We start from the raw sequence: 15,594 nt of genomic DNA, 5'->3' as shown, positions 1-15,594 counted from the left end.
CTAAATAAGATAAAATATATAAAATTATATGAAGTCCCAGGTGCAACATGAGTACTCAACAAATGCCCTATAAATACAATTATTAATGCTTCTAAGGAAATGTTATCCCTACTGCAAAACTTTTACTGACTTCTCAAGGAGGAAAGACTTCATCTCTGCCTAATATTCTGAATCCTCACCTTAGTGGTCAGGAAGGCAGACACTGCGAGTTGCCAACCTAATCACCATTTTCCTCTGCCTCCTTATTAACAGAACCATCAATGTTGATTAGGGCTATCTCCCAACTATCTCCCCACCTTAAGGAAAAACAAAAAACAAGGGGCACCTGGGTGCCTCAGGTGGTTAAGCATTGGACTCTTGGTTTCAGCTCAGGTCATGATCTCAGGTTTGTGGGATCACCCCACGTCAGGCTCCACTCTCAGTGGGGAATCTACTTCTCTCCCTCTCCCTCTGTTCTTCCCCACACTTTTGTGCTCTCCCTCTCTCTCTCTCAAATAAATATAGAAATCTTTCAAAGCAAACAAACAAACAAACAAACCCACACTATGTTTCACATCCTTTCTTACAACTAAGGCTTGTGCATAGCACAGTTCTAACAATGAGATATAATCAGAAACCTGCTAATAGTTTCCTGTAATGTTTTTGCTGTCCTGGTACAGGACTACATTTTCCTGTGCCCATTCCCAACTATTTTCTTCCTGCAACAAGGAAGTGATAATTTTATCATAAAAGCATCAGTCCCCTCCTCAATCCCATGTTTGTCCTTTAGATGCCAAGTCAAACCCCTCCCCCAGATATATTTGCACATGAAAATTGAAAATTTTTAATAAACCATTATTTGGTTGGATTTTTTACTTGCAGCTAAACTGTAGCAGGATTGACATAAAGTGGATTTGTGATTTTCTGGGTTCATGTGTAAATGCAGAAAAAAAAGATGTGAACCAAGTGCTGTGTTTATACAAAGAAAGCACCTGCATTTATATTGATTATATGTACTTCTTGAAGTATTAATGTTCCTATAATTTTTTATTAAGAAAAAACCCTTCATCTTCCATGCCAAGAGGCCTCATTTTAAAATTTCCATCAATTTCTTGCATTCATGGGAGACTATGGAATTCAGTTTCTCATCTGGTCTTTTAGCCATAGATAATATCAATTGCCGTGCAAATAATTAAAACCTGTAGTCTTACATTTTTGTCGCTTTTAGATTCCAAAGGTTATTTTTTTGTTGTTTTTAATTCCATATTACTCCAGGAACCTATTCCAAAGGCATTCCTTGAAAGTTTTATCACATGGAACTCCTTCATTTTGAAGATTGTAAGGATGAATATAAATTAAAGCTAAAAAAAATAAATTCTAATTCTCCCAGTATAAAAAGGGAAAGACACTCTCCCCCTCCCTCTTCTTAAAATATTTACTTTAGAAAACTTGTAGTTATGAATTCTTTCTCTGTCCCTTTGAGATGTATAAATCTTTTAAAAAGCTGAATAAATCTCTTGCCAGTTTTAATCCAGGAATGTTTTTCTCAAGCACCTGGAAGCCATCCCTTTGAAATGGAAACATTAAGAAGGATGGAACTCCTCTCTCCCAGTTTCTGTGGGAGGATAGGAGCCTGAACTCCACAGGCACCTTACTTTAAGTTGCAAACTTGCCTTCTGTCATAAAGATATGAGAAGTTTCTCTTTCAGATAAAGGTAATTAGCCAATACAGGGGGCTACCCCAATACCAGGTAAATTAAGGAGGAACTATGACAAATGACCTTGTCAAGTCCTCTTCCCTGAGGACTAGCTATTGTTTATATTGAGAAAACGCTTGTAATGAGTTGTTTCTGCGGGGGAACTATATAAAGGGGCAAAACTTCTTCCTATTTTTTTGAAGTCTCTTTAACGGATTGCCTGTGGTGCCTGTCACCTTCTGGGATTCTTCAATAATAAAACTGTTTTCTTTCCTCTTTTCCTTTGTGGAGAGATGTTCTGGACCGGCAGGAATATATATATATATATATATATATATATATTTCCCCCCCAGAAGATGGCCCCCATGCCTTTCCATAATCATTGCTCTTAGCTGGCTCTCTCCCTGAAAAGTGACCCGACACCATGAAAGGCACAATGCTTCTCGCGGGTCTATCCCTTAGTCGTTGTGTAACTTTGGGTATTTTAGAGAGGATCCATTTCCAAGTACCTTGGAAGTAAGCACAGCACTTACAGTGTCTTCATGAGGATTAGCAATGTTTTGTGAATCGCCTAGCACGATGGATTAAAAATGAAAAAACTTGAGAGTAGGAACCACAGCTTGCACCAGGTACACTAGAAACTTCATCTGTATCCCAGAATATGCTCTGTAGAGAGACTATGGGAAGGACCGTTCCTGCTTTCAAGGAACCCCCTCTCTTGGGGACAGAGGGCCCTTTGTCACCGCCGTCATGCTTGCAGGGACTGTAAGCTGAAGAGTCCTCTGCACTACCACCGCCTTCCAGAACCATCATTTCTAAGAGCACCCTTGGCCACACACCATGCCCCAGGAGCATTCTGAAACGTGCTGTCGATGCCCGAGGCCACACTCAGAAACCCCGGGCCAAGAGCTGCATCACTACTGGTAACACGGGGTCAGCACCAGGTTAGTCCACCAGGGAATGCTCGAACCTGAGGAAAGGGATGTGGTTTTGGAATATAGGTGAGGTTCAGTGGTGTGGAGTCTGGAAGTGACAACCAAGACAGAAGTCTTGAGATGTCTTTGGTGCAAAATTGGTGGTTTATGACAGGACCCCTGGCAGAAAGAGCTGCTGCCCTGGCTTGTGAGGGGTGGCTGATGATAGACTACGGGGTTGGGGCAAGGTAAGGAAAAAGGGAGGTTGAGATAATACTTGCATATGTTAAAGAAGACTCACAAGGTACAGAGCCCTTGCCATTGTCTAGGGAAGGTGGTTTTGCCCTAGCAAGGCATGAACATTAAGACAGTTGGGAACTTCCTGGAGGCTGCAGATTATAAGGACATTTCATTGTATCTAATTTCCCTTCAGGAAGCTAAGTTATTGATAGAAATGCTTGGTTCTTGTAAACTGCTAAGACATTGGGAAACTGAGGGAGACTTAAGACTTGCAGGATTGTGGTGTCTATAGGTTAACTCTTTCTTTGCCCTTTAGGGCAGCCAGGAGTGCCTGAGGAATGTCATGTACACCCCATGGTGGGGTGGGGGGTGTGGGGTGTCAATTCCAGCTTTGTCCTCAGCTAGCCTTCTCTTCCCTCCTCAGTAAAGGTCCCTCCTGTTCACAGAGGTTCAAGCAGTTCTTGCTGTTGCCACCTAGTGGACATATGGATGAACACATTCAGGTCATGTCTGTGACTCACTGACCTGAGCTGCCATGAGAGGTTGGTTCCTTCCTGCGAGGAGAGGGCCCAAAAAGGATGGACCCGGAGCAAGCAGAGAAGTGTGGCCCAGCTGATGCCCCTCTGCTGGCCTGGAAGCAGGACCCGGTTGCTCTACTTGGAAGCTGAGTTCTAGAGCAGGAGGGGCTGGAGTGGCTGGGGTGTGTCCTGGGATGGGGTCTGGATGAGGGGTGTTCCAGGACCGGGGTTGCAGGGGGTAGGCAGGTATGCTTGCAGAGGGAGGATCCATGAGGACGGTATGGACAGGCTCTTCCCTGCTCCATGGGTCCCGCCCAGGTAGCCTGATGGCCTCACTGCTGGCTTGTCTTCCTCATGATTTCGGGGTTCATCTCTAGTTTCTGGGGACCCTCCTTTCCCGAGCAAGGCTCCATGGAAAGAAAGAGAGTATAGAAGACCCTGCAGCCAATACTCCAACAATGGAACTAAAGTGTGTTCCAGAAATTGTGCTTTTAGGAAACAGTCCTAAAGCAAAAGAGATTTACAGCACCTTGTACTCTTCACTTTAAGGATGAGACTCAAAGAATTGTTCGGCAGGTGGTGCTGCTGAGTAAATGATGTGCGGCCCATGAAAATGCAGAAGGGGACAGGAGTAGCAGTGCCTGTCCACTGTGTGGACCTCAGCCCGAACAAGAGCCCAGCTGTGGAACCCTCCCTGCCCCACCCTGTCCCACACACAGGCAAACCCCCTCCCCCACACACCCTCAACCATACAGTCTGAGGGAAAGGACTGGAAGAGGGACACCATGTGTTATGGGCTATCATGGTAGAAGGTAGAAGCAATGTGTCTTCCTTTCTTCATATTTACATCACTATTTTACTAACAACAAGTAATCTGGCTAAAATCATAGAGAACGTTTAATTACCTGATATGTTTGTAATAAAGAGGAGGATTTAATATGCAGTCTTAATATTTTTATAATATGCACAATAGAATCATTGAAACCTGACCTATCAAGGAAAATGAAAGATTTTGAAGGTGTCTCATGAACCCAGATACTTCTGGCTCTTGGGTCACACTTACAAAAGGGAAGCCTATCCCAGATCATGAACACATTTCTTTTGGGGCTTCACATGCACGGTATTGTATCAGGAATATTCCTTTGTAGTAAAATGGCTTTTTGTTTGTTTTTGTTTGTTTTTAAGAAAAAAAAACCTGAAAAAAAAAAAATGAATCACTCATAGGTTACATAGCTAGATACAAAAAGGCCACACTGTCTGATCCCACACACGTGAAAACCCAGAAGTAACTCACAGAGGTGGAGAGGGGAGCCGTGGCTGCAGGGACTGGGCTGAGGGAATGAGCAGTATCTGACGAGTGGCACGGGAGTCTCTGGGAGGGAAATATTGTAGAAGGACAAGGTTGTGAAACACTCTACACCTAATGACACCTGGATGTACAATTTAAAAGGATCAGAGTAAAATTCCATGAAAACTCAATTTATCCTTTATTTATAGAGCAGAATATATTAAGCTATGAAAGAGGTGCATGAACAATGCAAAAATTAGAAACACTGGAATGACAGGGGAGGGGAAGCCATCCTTTGGGGATTCAGCAAGCATGAACTGCTGCTCCGGGGCTGAGGCTGGTTGCTCCACTGAGAGAGGTGGTTGCCGGTGCCCCTTGGCAACCCCGATAACTGGTGGTGTAGCCTGCTTGGACTCTGGGGCTGCCAAAGGTGCAGGTGGCTCTTGCAGCTGCTGACAGGGAGTCAGAGCTCTGTGTATATCCGGTGCTGGCACTGACATGGCAAGTGGCATCAGGGGCCCTTCAGGGACCTCCATAGCTGGTGCTGGAGCCTGCTTGGGCTCCAGGGCTGCCAAAGGTGCAGGTGGCCTTCGCCACTCCTGACAGCGAGTAAAGGCTGTGAGTATACCCTGCCATGGCTCTGAAATGGCAGGTGTCAGCACAGGCTCTTCAGGGACCTACAGGGCTGGTGCCAGAGCCTGCTCAGGCTCCTGCGCTGTCGAAGGTGCAGGTGACTCTTCTCGCACCTGACAAAGGGTCAGAGCTATGAGTATATCCTCTGTTGGCTCTGACATGGGATGTGGCCTAAGGGGCACTTCAGGGACCTCCATAGCTAGGACTGGTGCCTGCTCCAGCTATGGGGCTGCCAAGGGCGCAGGTGGCTCTTGGAGCTTCTGAGAGGGAGTCAGAGCTCTGAGTATGTCCTGTGCCAGCTCCGACAGGGCAGGTGGCATCAGGGGCCCTTCAGAGACCTCTCTAGCTGGTGCTGGGGCCTGCTCGGGCTCCTGGCTTTCCAAAGGTGCAGGTGACTCTTGCACGTCCTAATGGTGGATCAGAGCTCTGACCACCAGCTGCACTGGGCCTGACAGGGCAGGTGAAGTCCCTGCTCTTTTGAGTTGCTGAGCTCCAGCAGCAGTGATGGGATTTTCCAGCTCAGGCTCTGAAGCTGCAGCAGGCACCACAGTGGGAGCTGGGACAAGCTTTTGGCGTGGTTCTGGATCTCTCTTTGGGGCTGCTGCTGTGGCTCCAAGAAGAGAAAGTATGGTCATCATGATTGTCTTTCCATGTCCCTTCCAAATGAAGGCAACTTTGCCCACCCCTCAATATTGTCTCAGTCTAAGAACCCGTCCCTGGGTGGTCTCCAAACTGTAGCCCATGGGGACAGTGATCTGAGACCACTCCTTGCTCCCAGCCACACTGCAGTCTGTGGAGGCTTGCTCTGTGTGGCCCACTGTCTCCCCTCCACAGGCCTCCATCAGTCACCCCCAGTCCTCCTCACCCCCAGCCTCCGGCTCAGCGGGCTCGAGGTGTCGCAGCCAAGAGAGGAGGAGCCAGGCACGTTGCTCCAGGTCTGAGCCTGGCATGTTGCACCGCATGTATGCCAGTAGCGTCCTTAGGCAGGGAAATTCTGGGGGCTGGAAGAAATCTTCAGGGTAGTGGCCCAGCCAGGTGGCCAGAATGGAGGAGATGGCCCTGGGGACAGACAGGTGGGCAGAGGAGTCAGAGGACAGGGCATCTCCAACACGGATGCCCCAGGGAACCCCTGTGGGAACCTGGGCCCCTGGGTGCCCGGCTCCAGGCTGTCAGATCCCATTCCTACTCCATGTCCACCTGTCATGTGGGCGTCCTGCCTGAGGCAGGCCTCGTCACTGAGGAGGGGCTGGCCTAAAGCATCTGTGAGTGGGAGCCCTTGACCCCTGGTGTGACCATTTCTGTCCTCCAAGCAGAAGCTGGACGCCCTGCTCAGTCTCCCTGCCCACTTGCCGTGTGACTTCCACTGCATGTGGGCAGGGAGGGGTGGTGTGTCTGGCGTGGTCATTGCCCTCAGTGCACACTAGTGCTCTGTGACTATCCAACCAAGGAGGGAACCAACCAAGGAGGGAACCCAGGGAATCTGTCCCATCCCTGGCCTTCTCAGGACCCAACCGATACATCCCACTTCCCCTCCTGTGCCTATGTGCTGCCTCATTCAGGGGTCCTTCTGTGGACACTAATCTCCCACTGGGTGGGGGACGTCCAGTCCCCGAGCCCTCCCTGGCTCTCCTGAGTACCTGCTGAGCACCCAGTGTTGACGTTCCACCAGATGTGTAGAAGCCATGCCCTTCGTTCTGGGTCCCAGGATTGGGGGAGAGACAGGGCTGGGAGGCGGCGGGGATGGGGAATGACTCTGTGAGGGGCTGAGGCTGCCCTCCAGCCCACTCTGCTCTCCAACAGTGCCCACACCCCACCCAGGGCTCTCCAGGACCCCTTTCCGCTTCTGCAGAAGAAGCCCTCAGGCCTGGACCCTCTCCCAGGAATTGCAGATGTGTGGGATGAGAGTCCAGCAGCCCCCAGATCACAGTCCCCTCACTGCCCTCTTGAAGAAGGAAGGGCCCTCTGCATCAGCCAAAGCTCACTCACATGCCCCACTGCTCCTGGGCTCCGCCGATCTCGTCCCAGGAAGAGAGGACACATCCGTAGCTAGAGAAGGACGGAGGGGTGGTGGGGGGATCGCATGAAATGCCCTGTGAACTCTCCCTCTCATCATATCTAGTGTCACTGTCTGACTGCCGACTAGAATGGAGCCCTGGGGTGCTCCTGGGTGCCGTCTGCTGTGTGCATGGGATCACAGTCAGCGCCCAGGGAAGCGTCTGCCTGTCTGCACCTAGAAGGGCATCCATCCTTTATGCTCCATGAATGAAAGGGCCCCCACCAGCCCCATCCCAGGGAGCTGAGTGGGCCTGGGGCCCCCTGCTCATCCCCGGGCATGCCTGCTCTGGTCTCACCCAGGACACAGAGCCCAGATGGAGTGTCAGATGTCCTTTTCCAAGGGGAAAAGAGCCCAGCTCAAGACCGTGGTGACAGTGAGGGCTGAGGCAGAGGCTTCTTCATGGGGAGCGGAACGATGATCCACGAGCATGAACACAGCCCCTGTAGCGGACCTTTCCACAGGGCCAGGCACCCAGGTGTCCTTACCCTCCAGGACCCCACTGAGTTCCTGTAATAACTCTGCCCCAGTCAGAGGAGCCAACTGAGGCTCCGGGAAGTTGGGTGGCATTCCCCAGACTCCCAAGCAGGAGGTGGGCAAATGCCACTGGGCTGTGGAGGGGCAGGGTGCCTACCTTATCAGCAGCTGGTCCAGCACTTCCTGGGTGGTAGCAAAAGCTGTGTATGTGGCCAGGAACGTGGAGACATAGCTAAGGTCTCTGTCTATGAAGGCAGGCAGCAGGTGTTCTACTCGCTTCTTCAGCAACTCCGCCCATTGGGGCCACACCACGCAGGTCCCATTGCTCTTCCCGGTTGAGGACTTTCTAGCCTGAGGTGGGACAGGGGAGACATGCAGTCTTCACTGCGGTCACCAGGCAGATTGGGGGTTGGAGCCCAGAGCAAACCCCCAGGCTCTCGGTGACATAGGCAAAGAGGTGGGACAGGAGGGCACACAGTAGACAAAAGGAGCAAGGTGCCTGGCTGGTTCCGTCGGTTCAGGGTCCACCTCTTGGTTTCGGCTGAGGTAATGATTCGCGCGTCCTGAGATCGAGTCCGTCGTCAGGCTTTGCACTTAGGCAGGGTTTGCTTGAGGATCCTGTCTCTCCCTCTGTGTCTCCAACCCCCATCTCTGTCTCTGTCTCTGTCTGTCTCTCAACAAAATAACTAACTCATGCAATCTTTTTAGGGAAAAAGGAGAATGGCAACAATAGGAGGATGTGAGGTGGGGGGTGTGTGAATGGACATTGGTATCTCAGGTCAGATTGTTAGCTGAGTATTGACAGCTGCTTCCTGCACTAACAGCATCATCCCTGTGATTTCTGATGATGTATCCCAGGCTTGAGAACACAGAGACTGTTTCATGGGTGGGGGTGCTCAGGATTTGAGGGCATGTAGGATGTTCCGTGCAGTGCTGTGAGTTGGCAACAGAAGGGAATCACATGAACGTCCTGGATCTGTGAAGGGCTCAATGGCTGTGGTAACTGATGGGCCTTCTGGAATGTTGTGCAGCACAAGGAGCACCTGCTCCAGATCCTGGAGGGGCCCCAGGGGTGTGTTCCTTCACACCCAAAGGGCAGAGCAATAGGAATAGTACCATGAGCCCCATGCCCCTTTGGGGAAAAGTCTCCCAACTCACCAGGATCTGGAGCAAGGGATGAGAGGTGGTTTAAGGTCGCTTTTCTGATATTCGTACAGATATGTGGCTAGGGACTGTGCATCGGGCCCAGGCCGTGGAAGGGCCCTGAGGACAGGTTTGGGGAGGAGATGGGGATCCAGGTTCACATGGGAGCAGGAGCCTAGGAGGGAGCCCCGAGGAGCCCAGAGGCTGGATTCTGGGATCTGGGTTCCTTTGTGCTGCATCGGTTCCCTGGGTGCTGGGTCCCTCTGGCACCTCCACTCACCCTGAGCCAGGGCTGGACTTTGTTGGCAGTAGGGGACTCCTTCCTGTCCTTCAAGGAGGTGGGGCAGGGGATCCCATTGTTCAGCTCCTGCCCTGTCTCCTGTGTGGAGCTCTGTAAAGACAGTGCCTGGCAGCCAGGTGGGAGGCCTCAGAGGTCTGTCTGGCTGCCTTTGCTGGTCCTCAGACCCAGGGGACTCCCTTGCAGACACACCACACCCCAGGATGCACGCAGCTCCACCATGGAAAGAAAAGTGACACAGCTCAAGAGCCTTGGATTCACTCTGGCCCTGGTGAGAGGCACCTCAGGAATCCTCTTTCCACCCTGCCCACCCTGGCATCGGTGTGAATATGAAGGCATCACCAGGGTATCCACTGCCCTGCAACCTCCTCCAGCCCAGGGCGGGACCTCCCCCACATACCCCTCTTTCCCTGAAACTGGGGGAATGGGTTGCCCAGGGATGGCTCGGAGAGGTGGCCTGGCCTGGCCTAGGTTGCTCGGTATTACCTTCTGGCACCTCCTGGCCAAGTCCCTGAGGCATCAGGGGTGCGGGTTGAGCCAGTGTCTGCAGCATGTGAAAAGTCCCTCACTCCGGGGTTTCCGGAAGCCAGAGCCTTGGAAAATGGGCACGCAGCAAGAGAACATCTTTCACTATCGAGTGTCTCTGGCCAAGTGAGCCTGATACGGGACTGCGCTTGAATGTGGGTGCCTGGTGGCTAAGGTTCCAAGTTCTGTTGGGGTCGGTTATCAGGGAAGTGACTTCACTTCCTGGGATCCCCTCCCTGAGTCCACACCTGGACTAGCACCTACAAAAACAGTGCTCTGGGCTGCCAACTGCTCATCCCCTTTCTGCATGCCATGCCACAGGTGTACCCAGTGACACCAACACACCCCTCTCCACAGGCCCCAGGGAAGGTCTGGGTGCAGCCAGGGCCCCAGCTTAGAAACACCCCGGGATCTGATGCAACTCTCCATCTTCCCTGTTTTGGACCCCGGAGAAGCCATTGTGCTTTTTGTCAGGGATGGTCTGTGTCTTGCCTGTGTGATAGGGATTATTCCAGCATGTACTTCTTGCAGAAGTCCACAGGCATAGGTGGGATACCATCTAAGAAATGGGGGGAGTGGTGTCGCACGTAGGGAATACCTGCCACCACATTTTCTTCCTTTCTTACCTTCTCTGAGTCTGTAGCTCCTCCGATCCCACCCACAGTCCCTAGTGCTGTGTGGGTGTCTGTGCACATGTGTGTGCCCCAACACTCCTATTGTGCAGGCCCAGAAGATGACAGTCCCACCTAGGGGTGGATGGGAAATAGCTTCCCCAGGTCTTAGGCTTTCTAATTTCCAAGGCAAACCCTGCAGAAGGGATTGGAGCCTTGGCTTAGAGGGGCTGAGCCCACCTTTACCCATAGATGCTGCCAGTCGTGTGTCACGAGCCATCCCTCCTTTCCTCTTGGTGTCATGTGGACAGGGGTGCTGTCAGTGGGCTGCCCTGGCCTGGGCTCCTCCTCAGAAGGTACGTGCTGGGATGCCTCCTGCCCGGGATGTCGATGCTTCTTCTCACCCCCATCCCATCTCCAGGTCTACAGCCAGTTCCAAACACAACCTCTTCCAGAGTTCCCAGTGAGTAGCTAGGTTCAGCCATGGCCCCAACTTTGAGGACACTTGGAGAGCTGGGTTCAGGCCTGGTTCTGCCTTCTTACCAGTCTGTGATTCTGAGCAAGGCATGGACCCTGCTGGGGTCTTCCCCTTGCAGAGGCTGTCTCTTATGTAACTGATTTTATTTTATTTGAAAGATTTTCTGTGTTGGTTTGAGAGACAGACTGTGGGGGGTGGGGAGGATAGAGGGAGAGGGGAGACAGAATCTCAATCCAACTCTGTGCTGAGTGTGATGCCCAATCCTGGTCTTGATCCCAAGACCCTGAGTTCGTGACCTGAGTCCAGATCACAAGTCAGAGGCTTAAGCAACTGAGCCACACAGGCATTCTGGCAAAAGAACACTTTCAATATATTTCCAGGCAATGCAGGGAAGTGACTAGTTCAAGAGGGAAAACAAACATGGGGGACTCTGCATTTCCCTTACTTACTGCCTAAAGAGATTTAGTTTCTAATCTACGGGTCAGGGATGAAGAATACAGGTGAAGCTCAGCCATTTCCATGAGTTGGAGACAGCAAGATGGAAGTTTGGAGAAGTCAATATGGCTGTGGTTTACAGTACAGAATACTGAGGAGAGCTGCACAGAGAAAGAGGACCTCAGAAAGCCATGTAGGATCACTTTTGAGTTTTCATAGAATTTCTCAATAGGGCACGTGTGTGAGGAACGTATGTGGTGTGGGGAAAATTATAGCCCAGGGGAAGCAGAGAAGAAAATGTCACTAGCCTTCACACACAATCAGGAAAAGTCTGTGCTACCAGCAGCAGGCAGAGTGGAAAACCTCGTAATTCATGGGACATTGCAAAGAGAGCTCAGAATACCAACACAACAATAGCAAAATACATTGAAGACTACTGTGATACCACCTAACAAAACTTTGGAAAGCTAGTCTGGAAGGATAAAATAGTTTTCCAGGAACCTCACCATCAGAACAATCCTCAAGAGTATGTGTCAAAATATAAGCAATATTTAATATCTAACAATTAAAATTCACAATACCTGCCTTCCAACAACAGATTACCAGGATGCAAAGAAGGAGAAAAGTTCATATCGTACTGAGGAGAAAGATTAAACAATAGAAACCTACCCAGAAATTAAAAAGAGGATGGAAGTATTGCACATGTACATTCAAACAACTGTTAGAGGTTTTATATATGTAAGAATGTACACAAAGGATGAAGTGAAACAGAGACATAGAAAATATGAAAAAAAGGAAAACCCAACTTCTGGAGCTGAACAGTAGCACGTCTAAGATGAAAAATGTAGTAGATGGGCTTTCTTTCATGTTAGACACTAAATAGCAAAAAGAGAGAGAGAGAGAGAGAACTTGAATGTATGATCATAGCAGTTGTCCAGAAGAAAGCAGAGAAAAGGAAGGGTGCATGCCACGCCCTGCACACAAATACTAGTGTATGTGTGAGCTTTGTAGCAATTTCAAGTGGCCTGGTAGATAAGAAATTGGCTGAGGTACAGAAAAAATATATTTGAAGAAGTAATGTCTGATTATTATCTGAATTGTATGAACCCTCTACACCCATAGATTCAAGAATTCAGGAATCCAGCCAACAAACCCCCAAACATAAGGATCATGAAAAAAAAAAAACCCTCCTTATCAACCTACAGCCTAATAAAATTGCTTAAGACCAATGATAAAGAAAAAATCTAAAAAGCAGATGGAGATGAGTCCATTGCATTACCTGTCACGTCCCTAGTTCTGTAGATGGTCTTTGTTTCTTTCTGGTCTGTGTTACTCTTGGAGTCTCTCTTCACTTACAGGATCCCCCTTCCTATTTCTTGCAGGGTGGTTTGATGGCCAAATCCTTTGAGTTTCTTTCTGTCCTAGAAGCTCTTTATCTCCGCTCCTATTCGGAATGACTCCTTGCTGGATAAAGTATTCTTGGCTGCATGTTTTTCTCATTTAGTACCCTGATTCAATCACGCCAGCCCTTTCTGGTGTGCCAGGTATCTGTGGATAGGTATGTTGCTAGTGTAATGTGCTTACCCCTGTCGGTGAAGACCCTCTTGTCTCAAGCTGCTTTCAGGATTTTCTCTTTATGTCTGAAATGGCAAACGTCACTAGTATATGTTAGGGTGTTCCTCTATTCGTATGGATTTGGGGAAGAGTCCTCTCTACCTCTTGGACTTGAATGCCTGTTTTTCTCCCAGATTAGGGAAGTTGTCAGCTACGACCTACACAGATAGATCTGTCCCTCTGTGTCTTCTCCCTTGGGGCCAGAAGTAATTCAAATATTGTTCCCTTTTGTGGAATCACTGATTTTTTGATTCCTCCACCCATGGTCCATTCGTTGGCTTTCTCTCTTTTTCTCGGCTTCCTTCCTTTCCATCAGCTTCTCTTTGGTGTCACTGACTGTCTTCTGCCTCATTGACCCTAGCCATTAGAGCATCCACATCCAATGTTGACTGCATCTCAATTAGAGCCTTTTGAATTTGGGCCTGATTCAATTTCATTTCTGCACTATGAGAGTCTCTCATGTCATTTATACTTTTTTCAAACCCAGCTAGCAAATTTGTAATTGTCATCCTGAGTTCCAGCTCTGACATCTTACTTGAAACCATATGCATTAGATCAGTGGCAAAGAGTGCTACCTCTGGCTCTTTCTTTTGCTGTGAATCCCTCCCTCTAGTCACTTTTCCCAAAGAAGAATGGATGGGGGAGAGAGAGATTATGATCTCACAGGGTGGACAAAACAGGGTGATCCACTTGGTCCCGAGAGTCTTTTGGTCTGTGTGTTGGAAGTCACTAAATCCCAAAATTGTAAAGAAAGCCAAACTCATATATATATATATATATATAGAGAGAGAGAGAGAGAGAGAGAGAGAGAGAAATCAAATTGAATATAGTGAAAGGAATCCAAAAATGAAGAATAAATATATAAAATGTCAATGTAAAAAATGAAAGTTAAGAAAAGATTGAAAAATGAAAAGTTGCTAAAATTAAAAAAAAGTATTTGGAAAGGGAAAAAAGAAAAAAAAAAGAAAAGGAAAATTTTGAATGGAGAGAGTAATGAATCATGAGAAAAAGCCTCGAGCTCTAGGTGCTATTTTCCCCTATCGCTGGAGTTTGGCCATCCTCTTTGGTCTGTAAACTTGCTGTTCACTTGTTCTTTCACCTTGTTTTCAGGGGGCAGGGGCCTAGCGCGCTGATTCTCAGGTGTTTTAGCCTGGACAGGGATGCGCTGCCCCTTGCCAGGGGGCCCGGTGGGGCTCAGGGTCAGCTGGTTGCTCTGTGTGCCTTGTGTTCCCAGAAGGCTTTCCCCACCTCTTGAGAGGGTGAGAATAAAAATGGCCACCCTTATCTGTAGGTGCGGAGGTGTGATGCTGTTGTGCGCCAAGTTCTGTAGACTTCTGCAGTGCTCCCCACACCAAAGCTCCTTGGGGAAGGCAGAGGGTCACAGCATTTCTGTCTTTTGTAGGGCTCCCAGATGGAGATCTTCTGATCAAGTGGACTTCCCCTCAGCTGACTTTGTGTGAGGAGAGGGATCTCTCCCTTCTCCTCACTTGTGTCTCAAGCAGGAAGCGTAGGCACCGCTCTCACAACAACTGAACTTGAGGGTTATCAAGAATTGGGGCTGACAGGGGCACCTGGATTTCCAGAGGTTGGGCTGATATACATCACCATGATGGATCCATAGAAAAGAGACACCATAGCCAGATGGGAACCACGGGTGGAGAAGGCCTTACATCAGCCAGCTGCTGAAGGGACACACAACAGTCCTCTGAGAACCAGGGTGTAGGACCCAAGGATGAAGAAGAAGGTGATGAAGATAATACGAGAGCTCAATATAGAACAGGAAAGCTCAATTCCAGGGGCAGGGATGCAGGATAGGGCCAGAAGAGGACCAGGGTCACAAAGTGGTCAATGGTGTTGGGGCCACAAAAGGAGAGTTTTGTGATAAAGTAGATAGATAGGGATCGGATAGCAGAGGAAAGCTGTGACCCAGCACAGGGCCATCAGGTTCATGCAGAGATGGTTGTTCATGATGATAGGGTAATGGAGAGCCTGGCAGATGGCCAAGTACCGATCAAAAGCCATGAGGGGCAGTAAGAGGGTCTCTGTGATGCCCATGGAGAAAAAGAAGTAGAACTGGAAGAAGCAAGCTGTGAAAGAGATGGTTTTGGTCTCAGATAGGAAATTCTTTAACATATTGGGAACAGTCGTGTTGACGTAACAGATCTCCAGGAGTGAGAAGTTGGCCAGCAGAATGTACATGGGGGTGTGAAGCCTGCGATCCAGCCTCACTGCACAGACAATGGCCCCATTCCCCATCAGTGCCAGGATGTAGAACAGAAAGAACAGCATAAAGAGGAGGACCTGAACCTCCCTGGAGCCTGGAAAACTCAGGAGTAGGAATTCAGTCACTGTGCTGATTCCTGACATATTCATGGCTTCCTAAGGGATAGAGAAGAAAAGTGACAATGACAAAGATGGCCTTAATCTATCATCCTCAGGATTATTTCCTTTTTGGAGATCCCTAACTCCCTCAGATTCTATTATTCAATTACATAAATAATATAACTCTACTGCTGAAGTCTATGAACTTTGGAGAGTGGTTGGTATGATCAGACTGCGAAACTTTGTATTCTCTCATTTCTCTTTCAGAATTTTCTCATGGTAAATGACAATGTTATGTGATAAGCAGCATGGAGTAGATTAATGACGGTACTCACAAACGTAAGTAGGTATGAAAATCATGTATTTATA

At 49.0% G+C, this 15,594-nt stretch overlaps 1 protein-coding gene across 1 annotated transcript; it reads right to left on the bottom strand.

Moving 5' to 3' along the window:
• Positions 1 to 5,649: 5,649 nt before the first annotated feature.
• LOC117799088 (olfactory receptor 1468-like) lies at positions 5,650 to 15,276 on the bottom strand. Its single transcript, XM_034651543.1, is given in 9 exon segments — positions 5,650 to 5,873; positions 6,135 to 6,328; positions 7,256 to 7,315; positions 7,957 to 8,150; positions 8,958 to 8,963; positions 9,223 to 9,333; positions 14,467 to 14,744; positions 14,747 to 14,798; positions 14,800 to 15,276. Coding segments are annotated over 9 exon segments (1,569 nt in total). The 3' UTR covers positions 5,650 to 5,676.
• Positions 15,277 to 15,594: the final 318 nt, after the last annotated feature.

The sequence above is a fragment of the Ailuropoda melanoleuca genome, unplaced genomic scaffold (assembly GCF_002007445.2).
Source record: "Ailuropoda melanoleuca isolate Jingjing unplaced genomic scaffold, ASM200744v2 unplaced-scaffold4253, whole genome shotgun sequence".
Classification (NCBI taxonomy): Eukaryota; Metazoa; Chordata; class Mammalia; order Carnivora; family Ursidae; genus Ailuropoda; species Ailuropoda melanoleuca.
The sequence above is the reverse complement of the archived record's forward strand: the minus strand, read 5'-3'. Positions and strand labels throughout refer to the sequence as shown.